Source organism: Tasmannia lanceolata, unplaced genomic scaffold, assembly GCF_043159265.1.
Source record: "Tasmannia lanceolata isolate RefF3 unplaced genomic scaffold, GAP_Taslan_0.1 ptg000008l, whole genome shotgun sequence".
NCBI lineage: Eukaryota > Viridiplantae > Streptophyta > Magnoliopsida > Canellales > Winteraceae > Tasmannia > Tasmannia lanceolata.
The window spans coordinates 63145324-63165663 of NW_027518685.1; the positions used below are offsets into that span (position 1 = coordinate 63145324).

The 20340-nt window shown below is 38.0% G+C and overlaps 3 protein-coding genes across 13 annotated transcripts in view; all 3 read right to left on the reverse strand.

Annotated features, from left to right (window-relative positions):
* Window positions 1–6121, reverse strand: part of LOC143885444 (histone deacetylase 15-like) — a 75997-nt gene extending 69876 nt beyond the window's left edge. For 9 of the 11 annotated variants that reach the window (XR_013253271.1, XR_013253270.1, XM_077389630.1 and 6 more), the window contains exon 1: window positions 5928–6085. The gene's annotated coding sequence lies outside the window, so the exon portion shown is untranslated. Of the gene's footprint in view, window positions 1–5927 lie in introns of all 11 variants that reach the window. The other 2 variants (XM_077389627.1, XM_077389628.1) reach the window with 2 other exon arrangements.
* A 3175-nt stretch (window positions 6122–9296) lies between these two features.
* Window positions 9297–11027, reverse strand: LOC143883724 (protein CHUP1, chloroplastic-like). Its single transcript, XM_077387044.1, has 2 exons — window positions 10081–11027; window positions 9297–9988 (listed from the first exon to the last, which is right to left on the reverse strand). Exons 1-2 carry the CDS (start codon window positions 10882–10884, stop codon window positions 9476–9478), a joined length of 1317 nt encoding a protein of 438 aa, XP_077243159.1. The 5' UTR covers window positions 10885–11027; the 3' UTR covers window positions 9297–9475.
* A 5854-nt stretch (window positions 11028–16881) lies between these two features.
* Window positions 16882–18425, reverse strand: LOC143883725 (agmatine coumaroyltransferase-2-like). Its single transcript, XM_077387045.1, has one exon. The coding sequence runs from the start codon at window positions 18380–18382 to the stop codon at window positions 17078–17080; it is 1305 nt and encodes a 434-aa protein (XP_077243160.1). The 5' UTR covers window positions 18383–18425; the 3' UTR covers window positions 16882–17077.
* Between the last annotated feature and the right edge of the window lie 1915 nt (window positions 18426–20340).

The following is a 20340-nucleotide window of genomic DNA, read 5'->3' on the forward strand; positions in this document are numbered from 1 at the left end:
CATTGAACTGCACAACAAAGTAGCTGTATCTTATGCATTGGATGTTAGATCGGCATGGGACCAATAATACCTTGTAACTCTATAGAGTTTAGGTCCTTAGAGGGGAAACCAGCATTGTACTTTATTATGCTTCATTATATTGTACTTTATTAACTTTACTATTCCAGACATGTGCGACAATGCATGTCTCTTAGATCTTTTGATCTATACGGGGTGATCCATCTCTTTAGAAATTCATCAACAAAATCTTCTCCACTTGATGACCCTGCATCAGTAGCTCTTAATTATGGGTATCAGTGTTTAAAAACGCGGATTTGACGCGGAACGCGGCCAGGAAAAATCCTTGTTGACTCAACGCGGACGCGGCCAAGAATGCGGTTGACGAGGTTGACGCGGTCATAACTTGGGAGAGTCGAAGGAGTTTAATGACTATGTAAGGCAAAACGCGGAATGCGGATGTGGTGCAATGCGGAATGCGGCCAAGGCAAAAAGGAGTCGACTCGGGGGAGTTCCTTGTCGAGTCAAGGAGTTTTTGAACACTGATGGGTATCAACAAGATACTTCAAATCTAGAATCAATTAAGAAGTTAAATTACTGGGAAAAGTTTCAGCAACTTACCTTCAATTGTCACAAAGAGTGACATGAATAGTGGCATGAACAACATCGTAGTCATGGAGTGGGCCCTATTTTATTCTAATTCACTTACAAGTGACTTAAGTGACTCTTTCTTGATTCTTGCAAAGGATGGGCTCATCTAAGCCAAACTATCATACATTAATGAGGGCCCCATCTACATTAGAACTGAGCACCAACCAGGGTCACAAACAATGGTTTTTCCACCTCTTTCCTTGGCTCATGGTTTGGCTCTGATTCAAGGCCAAATTTTGGGTAAAAATATGAGCTGTGATCAATCTCCTTCCTTTGATCAAAATCTGGTTGCAAAGTTGTGCGATATCAGTCAGCACCTTTTGAAAAGAACTCAACCTCGATTTCAATTCCTCTTCTTCGAAAGATATTCGCATCTCAATATAAAATATCGTAGCAACAATCTATGAACCTAAGGAACCACGTCAATTTTCCAAACAAGATAGTAAGAGAGATAATACTCTAGTGGTAACCCTAGTGGTAAACCATCAAAAAAGATATAAATAAACAAATCCAAAATTGGATGGACGACAAATGAAGCTTCAATACGCATCCCATCTAATTGATTGGTGTTCTCATCCATCGATTAACCATATATCTGTCGATTGATATACTCGAACGTCGGTTGATCATGCATCTATTTCCTCGGTACAATATCTTTTGATGGGGCTCTTCGGGCACAATTTTCTCCTTATTAATTTTTCTGATGGTGGTATTGAACAAATCTTCTTTTGGATTGGAGTTTTCTTGAACAAATCTTCACAATTTGGAGTTTTCGTGTCCAAGAAAATCCCATGAACATGAAATAGGCAGCAGAACCCTAACCCCTTTGTTATTCAAAAAGAAACAAAAACTCACACCAAAAGCAAAAGCAAAATAACATATATATATATATATATATATATATATATATATATATATATATATATAAAGAGAGAAACAAAAAGAGCCTGAAAGCAAGGGAGGAACTTGGGTTAGGTCTGGTTGAGCTTTTGGTAAAAATTGAAGAGGAATCAACCCGAACCCAACCCAGTTTTAAGGTAAAAGCTCAGCCCGAATTCTCAAAAATCGACCCGAGTTGCACCCCTACTACAAAATTCTAAACCCTAAACTAAAAACTGCCCACTTTTGACAAAAAAATACCCACACAAAGCCCTCTAAAGAAAAACTTCATGAATAGTGGCATGCGTAATATGGTGAACAGTGAAACAAATAGTGTCATGTGAAAGGAGTGGACCCTCTGTTACTCTAATTAAATTAAGTGGTGTTCTTGATTTTTGTGAACAATGGGCCCCATCTGAGTCAAATTTTCCTAAATTGAAGTCAAATGGTTATCTATGTCAAAACTGGACTTAGGTCAGGAAAGCAATTTTCCACCCCATTTTGGCTCCAATATTGGGTCAAAATCTGCGTATAATCATCAATTCCTATCAATCTTCTTCTACCAATCAAAATCTGACTACGAAATTGTATTACATCAAATGGTTATATGGGAAAAATCACTAATTTTCTATTTTTAATTGAAGTTTTGGAATATTATTTATGAGATTTAGAAAGAACATGATTTGGGAACAAAAAATAGATTGTTGGAAGCTTCTACAATTTCGATTTTGAATTGCGGAGGTTTATATTGTCATAGGAAGGTTGAATTAGGATTGGTTTATAATTAAAAACACTTTACAATAAGTAGTAATATATTATAGGCTATGATTTGTGGAAACGGACACGTAGTGTCGGACACAGCGGAACCTCAAAATTTAGATTCGGGGACACGGCTGAAATAGAAAGTATTTATGATACAACAACAAATATTAGTTAAAGAAGAGCTAAAAAAGAGTTTATAATAAAAGAATAGTTAATAATAAAAGAGGTAAACACAATATGCTACAATAAAACAGAATGTCACACTTGACATGACACAAAAACGTGTCCACACACCCACATTAAGTCTCATTTATAGCAGAACATTTAAAAGTGTCCAAAGGAGTGTCGACACAGGTGGACACGCATGTCGTGTCAGACACAACAGGACACGTGTATCAGCAATAAATTCAAAGTTATGGGTTTGTTTTGGGGGAGTTTTTTATTGTTATCGTGGAAGAATTCTAGCTTGTTTACGGCTAATTTATTTTACAGTTAGAATTGTAGAAGTATGGGTTCAAAAGCAAGGGTATTTTGAAGATGAAAAAAGGAGTATATTTATATGAGGCAAGACCCTCTTTTTGGGGGAGCCCTTGATTGATTATGAAACTTGAAGTTTATGGCAAAATTTTACTCTTTTCACTGTTGTTTTCTCTTTGAGGCATCACAATATTTTGCTCTCCTTGTCTTCTATTGAATCATGTGCTTGATTTTATTTTAGGTTTGGATTTAAATTTGAAACATGTTTGTAATTCTATTTCTTTTGCACCAGAAAAACGCAGAACAAACCAAAGAAATAGCTAAATGTAAATGTTAAAGTATAAAGGGTTAAATAACACCGTCTCGAACTGCTTTAATCTTTTGGTCGTTTCATATGGTATCAGAGCCAAAGGTGCTAAATTCAAACCTCCTCGATAGCAAAAATCCACATGCAATGGCCAAAACCAAAAGAGGCGCCACAGGTGCCACGTTTAGGCCAACCATAGAAAGAGGGGCCACACATGAAGGGGAGTGTTCAAGAATAAAAGATCAAATAACGCCATCTCCAACAGCTTAAGCTTTTGGAGTAATTGGTTGTTTCACAGTACATCACATCCCAAAACCTTAACTCATTGCAATTGACCCCATGTTTTTCTTAGTATCTGCCCCAGTATTTCGTTCACAATAGATGTGACTGAAAAAACACTCAAGGCAAAGAGAGACTATCATATCATGAAATGAATATCTCAAGCTCCAAGGAGGATTGTCGTCTTCTTTGAGTCATATATTATTAAGGGAGTCCCGAGTCACCCTCAATTCAAACTTTAGAGTTTGTGGATCTTCTGAACTGTTGAATTCCCTTCCATCTGACAATGACTTCTTGATCTATTGTCTGACTATCACTACGTAGGCCTACATATGCCAACAATACATTATCGCTGGCATCTAAAATTATACACCTAATCACAGCCTTTCGGGATTCAGCATGATTCTTATAGGGACCTTGCTGATCCAATCAAATTTTAGCTTTTTTCAACCAACAAGAGCAGCCTTTAGCTTTTTGCCAACCAACAGGAGGAGCAACCCAAGCATATTGGATTTTCTAGGGGACGGGGTGTATTATCCTTACAAAAAGTGATCCAATTATTTACAATATCAACAATAATATATCCAAATATGAAGTACAAAGGCTCTTCTTGAGACCTCAGTAATTATTTTGTTTAAAGGATGGCCCCATTACTATCTTTAATTCCATTGCAAATTTGATCCTTTCCTTCCTTCCATAAGATTCAAACTATTGAGAGCAACAAAATAATCCAAATATGACATTATCTTTTATTTCCTAGAGTTCTACTTTTCCACCTTCTCCATAGATCTAATAAAGAGGAATAATTGTATAAATCGCTAGAAATGCTAAATAGGTCGATAATGTAACTCGATATTTGGGCAGACCATGGGAAATTATAAAAAAGTGAGTTGAATATTCCTCGAGGAATCTGTAAAAAGACAATTAGTCAAATCACTAATGTTAATTTTAAATAGTTGATTTCCCTTAAAATTGTGCTATTCAAAGCACATCACAGGAAGGCAAAAGCTCTGAGAGATGCAAGCTTAATCCAAATATTAGGAGACTTCGCTCCCGAAAGTTTGGAATAAACATGATAAAAGGATTTCACCTAATAGTTGCCATTTTGATCAAGCTTCCAAATGATTTCATCCACCAAAAAGGGGAATTTGATTAACATTGAGCCTTCATATAACTCTATAAAATCCTCTTTCCTAGGCTTTTTTTTTGTTTTCTATTTTTCTATTTTGGAATAGGCAATTCATTTTTATTTTATTTTTACTTTCTTTTTGAAATGGGCAATTCCTTAGGAAGATAAAAAAACACAGGTCAGGGAGTAATTAGTAGCTCAAAATAAATAAATTTGATTAATCAATTATAGATGCATCATATTCCTTCTTCTATTGTAGGAAAGTTCCTTTTTAATGTTTTTCAATAAATGATTTTGTTCAGAATCCAGCATCTTACATTAAGATAGTCACACAAGTAGTTATTTGTAAACAAGAACGTTGCCATTCAAAAAAAAAAAGTTTAAGGTAGAAAGAACAATTTGAGCAGAATAAGAGCAGGTTGGTTGAAGTTGAATGCTTCAAGAGTTTTGTGCGACCGTAAAATACCTACCAAGTTGAAGGAAAAGTTTTATAAGAAAGCTATGAGGCCAGTCATGTTGTACGGCTCAGAATGTTGGGCCACCAAGAAGCCGCATGTGCATAAGATGAGTGTCGCGGAGATGCAAATGCTTAGATGGATGTGCAGCCACACAAGATTAGATAGAATTAAAAATGAAGACATCCGTAAAAAGGTGGGGGTGGCACCAATTGAGGAGAAGATGAGAGAGCACCGCTTAAGATGGTTTGGGCCTATCCAATGTAGGCCCTTGGATGCTCCAGTGAGAAGAAGTGAATCGTGCCAAGTTGATGGACTAAAAAGAGGTAGGGGCAGACCGAAAACAACTTGGGTAGAAACAAAGAAAAAAAACTTGAGGACTAGGAACATAACATAGAACATGACCTTGTATAGTTGAAAATGGAAGAAAACGATCCATGTAGACAAACCCAACTAGTGTCAGGATAAGACTTAGTCAATTTGAGCCGGATAGATCCTTTCACCTTCTTCATGAAAATTTTCTAAAAGGATTCATTAGCCGACCCCAACTAGTTGGGGGCATAGGCTTAGTTGAGTTGAGTTGAGTTGAGTAAGGTAGAAAGAACAATGGCACTAAAAGCAGAGTTCATCCAGTCAACAAGCTTTTCATAGTCATTAAAGATGCTGAATCAGTACTAATCTCTAAAGAAACAATTCCTCTTTGAAATATAAGATTTTTCAGTTGCTTTGATTCTATGTTTAATGAGAAACAGGGATGATTAACTTTAATCCTGGGCACCGTCAATACCCAAATGTCAAAACCCTAATTTCAAAGTCCAAACATGAAAGAAACTGAAAGTTCAAAATCCAAATCTAGAGAGAAGAAAAACCCTCGATCACAACCACATAAAGCAAAATCAGTATCAAAATGAAAGTCCACTGCGTTTTGGATTGTGAATTGAAAAGATAACAAAACAGAAGAAGAAAATGGTAGATTCAACCATATAGCTACCTAAAGAAATGCCCAAATGTCAAAACCCTAATTTGTTGTGCTGAAATAACAGAAGGAAGAGACCTCACCGGAAGAGCATATCCATTTTCATGGCTCCACTAAAACCCTAATTCTTTCCCGTAACTAGATCTCCAATAGCAAGCTAGGGCTAGAAGCACAAAAATAAACGTACTATTTTTGTTGGTATCTTTTATCCCTCTCGATTAGTATCTATATATACGTACGGCTCGGGCCCACTGTTTAACTGGTGGGCCGGTGATAAATTCACCCCCTGCTATTACAATATTCACCCCCTATTTTTCTTTTCAAAATGTAAAGCCCACACCATCAAATGATCCAAACCGTCCATTTGACGGGACAATGTAAATAGGATGTGCCCCAAAAATCATTTTAATAGGATGATCTAGAGCTCCAATCTATAGAGAAATTCCATATGGCTCTGTTCACTTGTTTTCGTGCTGCAGGAAAACAAAAGAATGGAAAGGAATCTGACGTGGCAAAATGGAAAGTAAAGAAAAAGAAACTGTGACGGAAACCTGTTTTCTCGTTGTTCACTTGCCCATAAAGCAAGGAAAAATATGTAGGAAATTGAAAATTATGCTGTTTAGCACAGAAACTAAACAGATTTATGAGAACCCATATTAAAACCATATGTGTGAGTCAACATACCTCATAAACAAGTGAAAAAAAGAAGAAGGATAGATCTGTTAGAAACTTACAAAGCCCAACAAACCCTATTTTTGCTGCAGAAGCGGATTTTCAAAACATTCCATTTTTTGCAGAAAAAGTACCCGACACAAACAGAGACCCCATTTCTGCCATTCACAAGAAGTCGACCATTTTTTAAACAGATCGAACCCATTTCTTTCATAAGATCCGATCCATTTCTTCCCAACAGATGGAAGCCATTTTTGTAGAACACAACATGAAAGTATTATGAAAACCCCAAAAAGAGAAAACACTCAAACATTCAAAATAATGGTCAATAAAATCCTACAATAGACAATCAAAATCTGCAAAACTAGATGGTTGGGTCACAGCAAAAGGGATGTAAACCACAAGAAAAAGAAATGTAAACGACAACTATATGGTTTGATCACAGTAGACAATCAAAATCTGCAAAAAAAGTTTGAGATTCCTCAAATAAAAGGGATGTAAACCACAAGAAGATTAAAAAGAACACAAAAATAACATAAAACCCCAACTCATCCAGTACATAACCCAAATCGCAGCAGAAACCCTACTTCCAAGAGAAACCCTATTTCCAATAAAAAGCCCAGACCGAAACCGTATTTGCAATATAAAAAAACCCCAAATCGCAGCAAAGAACACAAATCACAGCAGAGAGAGAGGGACTATCACAGAGAGGGAGAGAGAGAGAGAGGGAGTACCACAGAGAGAGAGAGAGAGAGAGAGAGAGAGAGAGAGAGAGTACCTTTACCGGAGAGTGAATGGCAGTGAGAAGAGCTCTCCGGAGAATATTGGCCCGCCGGAGAAAATGATGAAGGGAAGAGGGAAAAGATGAGCAAGGGTTTTATCTTTGTTGTGTTTCACAAACCCACGTCGCACGATTCATTTTTTTTGTGGGTTGTCGCACGATTCTTTTTCTCGAGAAAGGAAAACCATTTTCTTACCAAAATGGCGAGAAAGCGTTGGGCTCATCTTGGGAAACCAAAAGAATCCACGTAATTTTATTTTGTTTCCAGATCATTTTCCTATTTTCTCGAGAAACTAACAGAACAGTAGGAAAACACCCTTCTCAGGAAAAAAAAGCCCACTTTCTTTTCCTTTCCAGCCATATGATAGCAACTGAACAGAAATAAAACATTTATGCTCTGTTTGGTTTCTTGTAGTTTTACGGGAGATTAGGAGAAGAAGAAGTCAAAGGGGAGATCAAAAGAAGATCAAAGAAGATCATTCAACCGGGGGATGTAGGGAATGGTGTTTGGCTGCTAGAAGATCTGTGGGAGATCTCTGGAAGAACTATTGTTTTGGGCATTTGGTTGCAAGTAGATTAGCAGATTAGAATAAGAATACAAAACCCGTCTCATTCTCAAAATACAAAACCAGAAACCCACATCAAATAAATCAGCTGATTTAACAAGGAGATTTAATATCAGATTTAACAAGGAGAAATTGAATGGTTTTTTACGCACATCAAAACCAAAAACCCACATCAAAACCTAAAAACCCACATCAAATAAATCAGCAGATTTAGCAAGGAGAAATGGAACGGTTTTTTACCCACACCAAAACCAGAAACCCACATCAAAACCCAGAAAACCACACAAATAATCAGCAGATTTAACAAGAGGAGAAATGGAACGGTTTTGAATTTTGGTAGAGAAAAAGCAGGAAAATTGATCTCCCCGAGATTTTCTCTTGAAATTTCATCGATTTTGCAAATTTTGGCGAGAAATTCTCGAGGGTGCCACATCACCCGACCGTCTCCCGACAACGTTGGTGGTCAAAGATCTAAAAAGCAAACCAAATAGCTTCCAGTAGATCTCGAGAAGATGTTCTCCCCCTATTTTTCTTAAAAATAGGCAACTAGACAAGTAGAGCCACCTTGTGAGGGGATTGTAAAGGGCTTGGACTACGCTGTAAGAAGTCCTACAGTGAAGCAACCAAGGGGTTTTTGGTGGAGTGGATGTAGGTCCGGATTTGGACTGAACCACTATAAAAATTCTCACATTCTCACTCCCTTTCTCTATCTTTATTATGTATCTTTATTGTGTAGCTTGGTTTAATTTTTACTTAATCTTTCAAAAAGTGCAAAACTTTTTAAAACCCAATCTCCCCCCTCTTGGGTTGCCACCTGGGGCCCCACAGTGTCTAACAGTATGCCCGGACTCCTGCGGTTTTCCCTTGGTAATTTCAAGGGTTTCGAAAGTGGTTTCTTGAGTTTTGGAAAGTCTTGTTTCAGAGGAGGCTAGTCCAACACAAGAAAGGAAATTCAATTTTGCAAGTCCAACGTAAGAAATGTGGTTAAATTTCTCTTGAAAATCTGTAAAAGTTTCCTTTTTATCACCTAGGACTAGAGGCTAATGATCATTTTTATCATGGCGGAACAAACAATAGTGAGCAAGAATCACACGGGCCCACCTTTAACTTGAATTTAAAAATTCTGATACAACACATTTAAGAAAACATATTTAACTTCCTTTAGCAAAAAATATTAAAACAAGGTTAGGCCTTGATGGACATTGCTTGTTTTTTGTTTGCTTCAGTTTTTTTTTATCTTTCTTTCTTGGAGCACAATGTATGGAAGTAATTCTGTTTCTTCAACTGGATTTGCTAACCATCTTTCCACTTAGCATTTTATTTCCAATCACAAAAAAGAGGGGAAACATTGATGTGGAAGGACATGCCAAAAAACAGTATCTAAAGCATCATTCTGTATTAGAATTGATCATGCAGTGTTTGGTCATCAATCTACTTATGGGTCACAAGCCTCCAACTAAGTGGTAGTAAAAATATCAAGGTATTTCAAAAGTATCCAATCTTACAACCTTGGTAACATACAAATTTCAGGTGACATCAACTCCTTAAACCCCTCCACAACATTGTTTTACACTAAAACATGTGTTCCTTGGTTTGAGATCTTCCACAACACCATCTGTAACATTGTCTTTATATTTCTTCTCATCAGATGATGACCTTCTGCATATTTCTTTACCTTTCACCCATCTTTTCAACTTGTGGAGTAAAATTGGCTTTGTTGAACTGGCAGGCCTAGTAGCTGTAACATCCAAGCAAGTCCCTCCATTTTCCATAACTGCTGATGAATCTTCCGAATCATGCTCCGCTTCACAATGTTTCATGTCATCATTCCCTTCGAATTCCACAACCGACTCTCCCTTGTTCCCCTGCCCAAATCTTTGCATTTCTTGATTTCTCGTAAGTTCATATCTTAAGCAAGCATTGACCCAACGTAGATAGATTAGTTCCTCAACTTCAGCGGATCGATCGTTTCGAAGCTGTTCTAATTGAGTTGGGAGTACATCATTATCACATTCCAATTGTTTAGGATCCTCCATCACTTTCTCTTCTTCAAAGCCCTGCGAAATGAAAAGTTTTGAACATTTAGATAGAAATGATCAGTTAAAAAAATAGTGTTATGAACTCATGACATATAAAGAAGAGGTTGAACCTTTGAGATTAATGAAGGCAATGTCTCTCCAAATTCTAATATCTCCATGTCTTTCTTCTCCTTTAACAACTGATCCACTATTACTCTTAGCTCCATAATTGCATCTTCAATCTCTTTAGTCCCTTCTCCCCTCTGCTTCATCTCATCATTGTTGATTGAAATCTCTGATTCTCTTGACCGCTGAGCAAAAACCTTTCGCCTAAGAACAGGCAAACCTTGTCTGTTCATTCTCAAGAGCTTCTTAGTCTTCCTCTTGAGCAACCCCACCTCGGAGCTCACCGACTCGAGTTGCTCAACAACTCTCGGGAAGTATTCTGCCACCATAGCCTCGAGCCTCTTGTTTTCAGCTTCCACAGACTCAACTTTGATGTGGGCAATCTCCAATTCCAATTTGTTCCTGAGCTCATTAACATAGGATTCTTGTTCTTTCGAGCCACAGTAATGAAAAAGCCACGCCTCAAGATCTCGTTCCCAGTCTCGAAGATCACTGATCTGGTTCTTCAGGCTTATAATCGCTTCTTCTAAACTGGGTCTACAATCGAATTCCTCGGTTACTATATCTAAATTTTGAATCCCGCAAGTTTCTAAAGCATCCAATCCCTCTTGGGTCCAATCAGGAGAATTATCAGAAGTCTCTTGATCTCTAAATTCATCCTCTGAGGCAGACGTGCCAACACAATCTTGGGATTCTGGAGATGAAGTTTTGGGAAGTTCCCTTCTTTTTCTTGTACTGATCATTGAGAAAACAAGACCCGCAAAGGATAGAAACAAAGGAATACCAGCTTTGAGGAGGATTGGTTTCATATGCGCTGGTTTATTCCTGGTGCTAGAAGGATTATTTTCGCAATTGATGTATTTTCATGTTATGTTTTTTAATGTAGTTAGTTAACACTTGGAATGAAGCAAAGATTTTCAGCTTGCTTTCCTTGGCCGGATTGCTCTTGGCTTTTTCCTGGCCACCCCAAGAGTCCTTACGCTAACATATTCTTCTGATTTACTAGAGGGTTTGGAATCTAATTTAGCTTCTTCAGTTTTCTTGCCTCATTTGGCCACGGGAAAAAAAAGAAAAGTAGGGGTGCAACTCGGGTCGGGTTGCGTTGAGGCCAACCCGACCCGACTCAAGGAACCCTTTTTTCCAAACCGACCCGATTTCCAACTGGACAAGACTAACCCGACCCGACCCGAGGAACCCTTTTTTCTAACCTGACTAGACCCCACCCAAGTTTTTTACCTTCCAAAAACCAAATTTCATAGAAAATGCCGGGTTTCACTCGGGTTGGGTTGCCCAAACCCGCAACCCGACCAGACCCGAATTTTTTTGGGGTTGAACCCGACTGGAGTTGTACCCCTAAAAAAAGGCATGGAGCTGGAAAATATCATTTCCCTTTACCAAATTTGGAATGATATATTCACCCCCTTTTCTTCCCTGAGCCAACCCCTTGTACTGTAATAAGAGCAAGTATAAATACACTAGAAGGTTGGGCCAGGGAAGAATAGAGGGAGAATAAATCACTTCCTAGTGGGCTACTTCATGGTTGGGCCATGTCAAGAAGTGTCTACAAGTGTATGATCCAAGGGGGCGAATAAATCACTTGCTAGTGGGCCATGTCAAAAAATGACTACTATTCGATGATCTTAACAGCCCGATTTATTCAATTTTTACCTATGAATACTTGCAAATCGTTAGGTTCGAGTGGTCTTGGACTAAAAAGTCTCAGCCGATCTCCGCCCCTTTTTCTTATTTAGGCGCCATGTACCGACCAAAGACCCTATTTCAGTGTTTCTTTTATTGATGACATAGGGTATCCCCACCCCATCTGTAGGGTGAGACTATTCCCTACAGATGCGCGCAATCACCCGTAAACCACGCGCTTCGGATAAGCCCGGGCAGATTCAAACTCGCGTCAATATTTTAATCACTCCCTTACCCTTACCCTCTCTCATCATTCCTACCACGCGCTCCGAATAAGTCCGGGCAGATTCAAACTCGCGTCAATATTTTAATCACTCCCTTACCCTTACCCTCTCTCATCATTCCTACACAACTATCTCCGCTCCAATAGACCAAATTCTAATCAACCTCTTCTTAATATACAACATCCCTTCTATTCATTCCAACTACCCTTTTCACCGTTCTAACTTCCCTTTTCAACCCTTCAAAGAACCTTTTTCCTTTAAAACCATAACCCTTTCTTTCCTTTCTTTCTTCAGTATTTTCTATGATACTGGGCATCTTAAAGCTTCAGCTAACGCACCCTGCATAAGAAGGTAAAAAAAACCGATCAAACGTGATCATGCGCCAGTGCCACAGCACCAATGGCAGGTGGTGGTGCCAAATTTAGTTCGAGTATCCAACCCCACTAGTAAAGAGCAAGCATGATCCGTAGCTTTTCCATATAGATCTCAGATAGACTACAGTAATCTCATTTGTTTCAAACCGAGTTTCATCATTTCTCAAGAAATAGCTTCCATGCTAGATCAAGAGTAAAATTTCCGAAGCGATATTCATTGAAATAACATAGCTAAGAATAAGTCGTGTAATTTTCAAAAGAAATTTTCACGGGAATGAGAACATTTTTCAAATAATTCATTTAATTTTCAAAAAGAGATTAAAATAAAAATAACTTGTTCATGACGATTTGTTAAACATTCCAAAGCAATACTTACAGGAATAAGAGATTTTATATGGTGTAAGCCCTTACAGTCGCGTATTTTTCAAAAAGTACTATACGGACCACACTATATGATGCTCCAAACTGTCCATGTGATGGACCACATCATAAATATGTATTGCCCAAAAAATTGTTTCTACAGGATGATCCCAAGTCCCAACCTTGTGATCTGTAGAGGAACTGCATATTATGGAAACCTCTATAGATTGGAGGGCTAGGATCATCCTATGGAAACGATTATTCGGGCACAACCTATTTACGTTGTGGCCCATCACGTGGACGGTTTGGATCATCCTATAGTGTGGTCCGTATAGTACTTTTTGAAAAATACGGGACTATAAGGGCGTACACTATATAAAAACTCCAGGAATAAAAACATGTTTAAAATATTATATTAAGACAAGATTTATGAAAATAAAATGTTTGAAACAATTCAATCTCATATAATTGATATCAAGTATTTTTTATTAATTTGAAATAAACACATAAAAATATCAAGAATTTGATAAATCACTGGCATATCGGTAAGTTACTTGCCTCAAACGAAAAATTTCCTTTTGCTTAAGTTGGTTTTCATACCAAAAGTGTTAGCCCAAGGGTTCATCCTAGGCCACTTTCCCTAGCCTTGTTTTGATGACAACAAATACAATATGATATACGTTGACTAGTTGTTATACTAATGCTTATTTGTGTTTAAGAATTGCTCTTCAAAGATTTGAAATTGAAGATATTAAAGCATTGAAGGCAATGGAGCTTGGAGCGTAATTCAAGGAGCCAAAGAAGATTTATGAATATGTGCTTAGAGAATTGGGAGATTCAAGTTGAAGATTTGTATGTCAAAAGTCAAGTATATTTTGTTTTAGATTGTAAAATCCATACCCCTTCTTAGGATCTATTAGAGGCATAAGGGGCAGTTAAATTAATCATAAAAAGGTTAAATATATCATAAAAATCAAGTGAACCCCATAAGCCAAATAGGAAAATAAAAAGGAAAAAGGCCAAAATTGCTTAACCATGGCCTTTGTCCTATGGATAATGCCTCTAGAAAATTTTCATGTATAATGCAGATCGATGATGATGAGCCATACCGAGATTAATTTTGATTCAAAGCATGAACAATGCATCCAATTTGCAAAACAAGAAATTTTTATATATTTGAGAATCCATCAGGAATAATATTCCATAAGTTTCGGTCCGACCCTAGTTCGTTAAATACAGGTAGGTTATCTATTCGCATAATTCTCATTAATTTTTATTTTCATCACAATAGACTCTTGCTTCATAACATCACTGTAAAGAACCCGAATATACATCAGCTAGTTTTGGGGAGTAAAACACTAAGGAACAGTCATATCACTTACCTCAAACGCTTGTACCCAATTCCTCCAGATTCGAAATCAAATCAACTAGAGCCCAAAATAATCTACATATCAGATATGTGTCTCAACTTGCGACTACAAGCTGTTTTAGATGTTTAACATATGCCTAAGAGTCCTATTTAGGGAGAAAAGCAGCAGAAAACAAAGCCCCGAGATGGTCGACCGACCTGCCCCATGGTCAACCCTACCCAGATAACAGACCCTTGGATGGTCGACCATCTCAGTCCACGTTCGACCGTGTTGGCTCCTTCCTGGTTTGGCAGATTTATTCGATTTTAAAATTTTCTTTTGGGGATATGCCCAAATTCTTTCATCTAAATATTCTAATATAATATTCTTTCTAATATAATAAGGAGGGAGGGGGGTTTACTGTGTTCACTGCCCATGTGGCAGCCCTCCCCTTCCTCCATTCACATTTTTTTGACTTTTTTTAGACAAAGGCACTCATTCAACCCACATATTTGCAATACTACCCCATCCTTTATGTTTTTCACAAAGGCACCCATGAGGGCCACATAATTACAATCCTACCCCCCTCCTTTATGCTTTTTAGCAAAGGCACCCATTAAAGCCACATAATTTCGATCCTACCCCCTCTATGCTTTAAAAAAAATAAAATTCTATAAGGTGATCTTAACCATCATATTTAAAAGGAGCAGCATATTATGGAAACCTCTATAGATTAGAGGGCTAGGATCAGCCTATAGAAATGATTTTTGGGGCACAGCCTATTGATGTTGTGTTCCATCACATGGACGGTTTGGATCAACCTATGCTGTGGTCTGTACAGTTCTTTGTTGTCCCGTGCATCGCACAGAATTTTTTACTAGTATATTTTATAAGACCAACATTGTAAATTGTCACAAAGGAGTGCAGATGTAAAGGTACCTTCTTAATTACATGCATGATCAAATTCCATTTCAATTTATTGATGCTAAGTAAATAGGTAGATGCGGGAATCGATCTATGCCTAAACTAGTGTTTGAATTTCAAGTATCATCTTCTAATACTCGTCAAAGCTAAGCGAGAAACCTTGAAATATACGGATACTAAAATCATATCCCACATCTTCCTACAATTTTGCACCATTCAAAATACCCCAAAATAACAACATAACTTCCTTTGCTTCATATAAAATAGAAACTTAGTCAAATTTTTAGGAAGCCAATAGCCTTGGTCAATCACATTTAGCTAGATGAGAAATCTCATTAGAAACAACCCTAAAGTAACTAAAGCTCCTAAGAAAGAACAGCAACCACAATTAAATAATTCCCCAAAGCCAATCTTGGCTAACACACAAAAAGAAAATTTGGTTAGTTTTTCTTTTCCAAAATTTTCTAGAAAATTCTTGCAATCCAAAGAGGGCCTAAACGAATTCAACATAGGGAAAATCTTTTCAAATCTAGCACAATCTATCTAAATTTTAGCAACCAATCCCACACTATCTCATAAAAGGCCACATTCGACTACCTTCCCAAAAATCAAAAGATAAAAATCTCTTGGAAAATTTAGGAATTCCTAAAATCTCTGGGCAATAATAACACCCCCCCCCCCCCCCCCCTCAAATGGATAAAATCCCCTTTTTAACGGTTTCTGTGAGAATCGTTCACTGCTTGAGGCCGGATAAATTCACCCCCTTTAGTGTTTTTCTTTGCCTTTAAAACTTAACGGATACGTTAAAGGGGCTGATTTTATCCGTCAGGGCAGGGGAAAATATCACTTCCCAAAAATTCACCCCCAAATCTCTCATCTTCTTTGCAAAGCCGTCCAAACCCAAAGTCAAAATTCCTAGAATTTCTCTCTCCAATTTCTAGGCTCACCCAAAATTCCCCCTATAGTTTATCCTTCTAAACTATCTAATCTTAATCTTTCTAAGCCAATCAAAAGAAGGGCCCAAAGCTAAGTAAAACTACTTTTGTAATTCAAATAAGAGATAATTACCATTAAATAGCTTCCAAAATTACAACTTCTACTCCAATCCAAGGAGAAAATTTGTGAAGAGATTTGATTGTTTCCATTCTAAGCCAATCAAAAGAAGGGCCCGGTATTACATGTATTGTGGAAGGTGGAGAAAGGAGAAAATGACGATGGTCAATGGGAAAGGTGAAAAACCTCATTCCATTCTTTGTCTCGGTGTGGTTGAAATGCTTATTACATCAGATAATACCTGAAATTCTTACAGGTATTATCTCACCTTGATTTAAGTGATTGGAGACTATTCAAAAATCACAAAAAACAAAGATGGTAGAAGGAGAAAATATGTGAAGAGATTTGATTGGGATTTTAGTCCTATTTGGAAGCTATCCTCGTTGAAATTGACTGATGCTCTTCAACGTATTCATTAACAAACCTCCGCTTCCTGTCTCCCATTAAAAATTTTTATGTTAATTTTAAGGAAAGATGTGACGTTACTTTAATTTTTTTCTTCTTGGTAGGCACCATGCCACCGAATCCTTAATATATAATAAGGGAAATGTTATCAGCACGTCCTTTTTACGATCAACCTATGAAAATGATTTTTGAGGCACAACCCTTTTAGGCTGTGTCCTATGTAATGGACGGTTTGGATTATCCTGTAGTGTAGGCCATGCCATACTTTTAATAAAGTGAGAGTGCCCTCGTCAAAATCCAGTAGTGCTGATAACATTTCCCTATTTTAAATGTGCAAGACCTCATATCAATACTATAACGTAGCCAAATGATTGTAGCACAAACTCCAAAGCAGTTCGAATTTGGCCTGCAAGACAATATGTGACTATGACGTTTTATCAGAAACATCATATAGAAAACGTTTTATTTAAATTTCCCAATAATATATTATGACAATACGTAAAGCAGTGTGGGGTATACATATAAAAAATAATAGTAACATAGGATAATTTTTCCAGCTACATGACAAGGAGAAGGTAGGGAGGGTGGTAGTAGTAAACCCATGACGCATGTGGTCTAGTCTAGAGAATAACATATCTGTTTGAAGGTTGGGAGGTTGTGCTCAAACAAGGGCACAATAGCATCAATGCTCCCATCTCCAATGAATGAGGGGAGAAGAAACAACATACCCTCCACAGGAAAATAAGAAGGCATGAATATGTAAGGGCTCCCCCCACCGAAATCTAGGTCATAAAATGGGAACCTAAGCCAGCTATCAATCTCCAAATTAGGGCACAAAGCTGGTTTACTCATGTTGGCCGTGGGCACAAGATCTTCCACATCCAATTTGGAGCTTGAAAAGTCAATAAATGATTTGAAGTAGTCATTGTTCACCTTTGCAACAGAGTCATGTATGAGTTTGGCCACAAAGTGCAAGGGTTCATTCAGTAGCTCCTTCACTTTGGCACGTGGGAATGCCCACAGAACCAAATTCCCAAAGTAATCATTGGGCACGCGAGGATTCAATCTCATCCGTCCGTTCACGGAGATTCTCACTTGGGTCATCTCAAAACCATTTAGCCCACGAGCTTTTGTTATGGCTCTCCACAGATGAGCAACAAGGCTTTCAAATGTGCTAAATGGCCTGTTGGAGCCGCGTAATGAAGAAGCCTTCGCCTTCAGCTTGGCTAGAAATTCCGATGTGAAGTGAAACTTGTGCACGATCACATCATCGGCTAAAGGATCATAGAGATATTCTTCCTTATCGAATTTCTTGGGGCTAAATTCCACACCACGATGCTCAAATTCAATCCTAGGTGGGTCTCGTGGGGAGAAGATGGTCCGATCACACATCGGAATTGGGCTAATCTCAAAGCCTCGAGAAGCTTGGCCCCATGCGACCAAGAAGTTGCTAGTGGCATGTCCATCAGCAACTAAGTGGTGTGCTGTGAAACCAACCACTAAGGATCCACAAGTGAACCTTGTGAGCTGAACTTGCACTAGCTCCTCCACTCCCTTAAGGCTTGGGTGCAGGCTTAGCAATGTTGAAGATGGCTTAAGGGGCATGGCCAGGTCGAGAGTGCAATCGGTCGACGCCTCCACGAACCGTACCCCTTCATCATTGAGATGAATGGTCCGACGGCCTTCCATATCTTCGCTTAACCTTCCGGCCCATTCTCGATAGACCCCTAGGGCTTTTTGAAGCCCTAGCTCCACCGTAGTGTTCGGTGGCATTGGTGGCTTGAAGGCATATATTACAGCTATATGAGTGTTATACGTAACGAGATCAAACACACTCAAAGGAATGTAGTCCATAGTCGACGGAGGATTGCCTTCATAAATTGGCTTTAGAATCCTTGATCTTTCCTTTCTCACCTTCATAGTGTCTGATTAAGAGATTGGACAACTGCAAATGGTGTGAAAAATGAGGACCCAAGTCAGGTTTATATACTGAAAGCTAGAAGGCCAAATGTAGCCTGTCTAGACTGTTTTTTAAAAAAAGAAAGAAAACTACAAGACGAAACGTAGGCTGTCTATGGCTTTTTTTTAATAAAAAGAGAGGCTGTTTCAACTCTCCACCTACTGATGCGAATCCATAGTCGGCCTTATCTAAATGAAAATTGGTAGCTGATTTAGCTTATTAAAGTTGACTTTGGAGGGTGCTTTGATTCATATGGAACCTCCTTTAAACTTCTGTGGGTAGAGAAATGTCATCGTCACTTTTATAATTACCACCATTTTCTGTTTTCTCTTTTTGGGGGCTGTTATGAGTGCTATTAGGAGCAATACATGGAAGGTTCCAGGTCGTTTGAAACATCCAAATAAGTGATTTTCGGAGATTGCTTCCATCTACCTAGCCTAGATGTCCAAAAATATTTTCTTTTTATATGTCAATCACTGTTAAATATTTGACACAACATTAGTCACGATGACTATTCAATCAAGGTTGGTTAAACATTTTCCACTGCTTTATGTTTACTTCTACTTTGGATTCGTGACCAACCCAAGAAAAGAATAAACAAATTACCGACAAATCCAACCGCATCTCTTTCTTCTCTTCTAACCTGCAACTCCCTATAAGCAAATATACGAGAATATTGTTCTATGGTGCAAAACTGTTAGCTTTGTGATTAAATTTTTACATGAGAGCCAAGTTAAAAAAAAAAATGTAACTATTTAATAGCTATACAAAAAATGTACGTTTATAAGGTATCTAATAGCTATATAGAAATTTACATATGTAAAATATTTAAAAACTATAAACATTTATATTACTAAGGTATTTAAAACTCTACATTTGAAAGGTTTTAAATAACCCCTTTCCCATGTTTTCCCATTATATATTGCATATATATTCATTCCTGAGTATTTTTTTAAGGCCATGTTTGACAACCATGAATTGTTTTAGGTTGTAAGTGGTGAGAGAGAGAGAGAGAGAGGTAGGGATGGTGGGAGAAGAGAGGTCATGAGTGACGAGAGGGTGATAAGTGGCTTAAAAACAGGGAAAAAATAAACATTATTTTGAATGGAGTATATCTTTTCCTTATTTTTCAGCCTTTTCTCACCCTCTTCCCACTTCGTCCATCTCAGGTCTGACCCTCTCCACCGTCCCTCTCCATTGGTAAGCTAATGTTATAGGGAAAAGAAATTCATGTAGGTCACGTTAGCAATCATAAAAATTATTCCATGTAATACTAATGGGCTCCACTGTGTGATAGCAGATGAGAAGAAGGAGACTGGGAGAGGGAGAGAATGAGTGAGTGGCCCAAAAAAGTGTGAAAAGAAAATACCTATTTAGAATGGGAAATGATAAATGCGCCCCTTTTGATCACTTGGGACACCAAGCAGCAGTGTATCAATGACTGCAGAGGGACTGATGTACTTCGCGTAAGAAAGATTCAACGGATTTGATTGTCACATACACTGCAGTTGGGTGTCCCATGTGATGAAAAGGGGCACATTTATCATTTTCCTTTAGAATTGGTTTTTTGTTTTCTTGGTTTTTACGAGTTTTTCATGCCTCCCAACACGTCGTGTACTGCATATATTAGAATCGCCTTGAAACACCCCAAAATACCCCTAGCAAATTCGTCCCACTCTCTAGTGGAAGAGGGCGTTTTTATGTTTTAAGTTAAACTTGTGATTAAGTTGTATCGATTGGAAAGATGATACTTTGGACATATTCTCATTCTTGGGAGGATCTTCATGATTGATCTTGTCTTGAGATTCGTCTTATTTTGGGATTCCCATTGAACGCAAGATCATCTTGTTCTGGTCTTTGAAATTGGAAATAATGAATTTTGACTTAGATCTTGGATTTCTCCACCTATCGCCGTCCG

What these genes read in the sequence shown, in the direction of transcription:
- LOC143883724 (XM_077387044.1), bottom strand. Translation starts at nt 10,884, where the DNA reads ATGAAACCAATCCTCCTCAAAGCTGGTATTCCTTTGTTTCTATCCTTT. An exon ending in TGCCTTCATTAATCTCAAAG is followed by an intron (nt 9,989 to 10,080) that starts GTTCAACCTCTT and finishes TTCATTTCGCAG; the next exon opens with GGCTTTGAAGAAGAGAAAGT.
- LOC143883725 (XM_077387045.1), bottom strand. Translation starts at nt 18,382, where the DNA reads ATGAAGGTGAGAAAGGAAAGATCAAGGATTCTAAAGCCAATTTATGAA.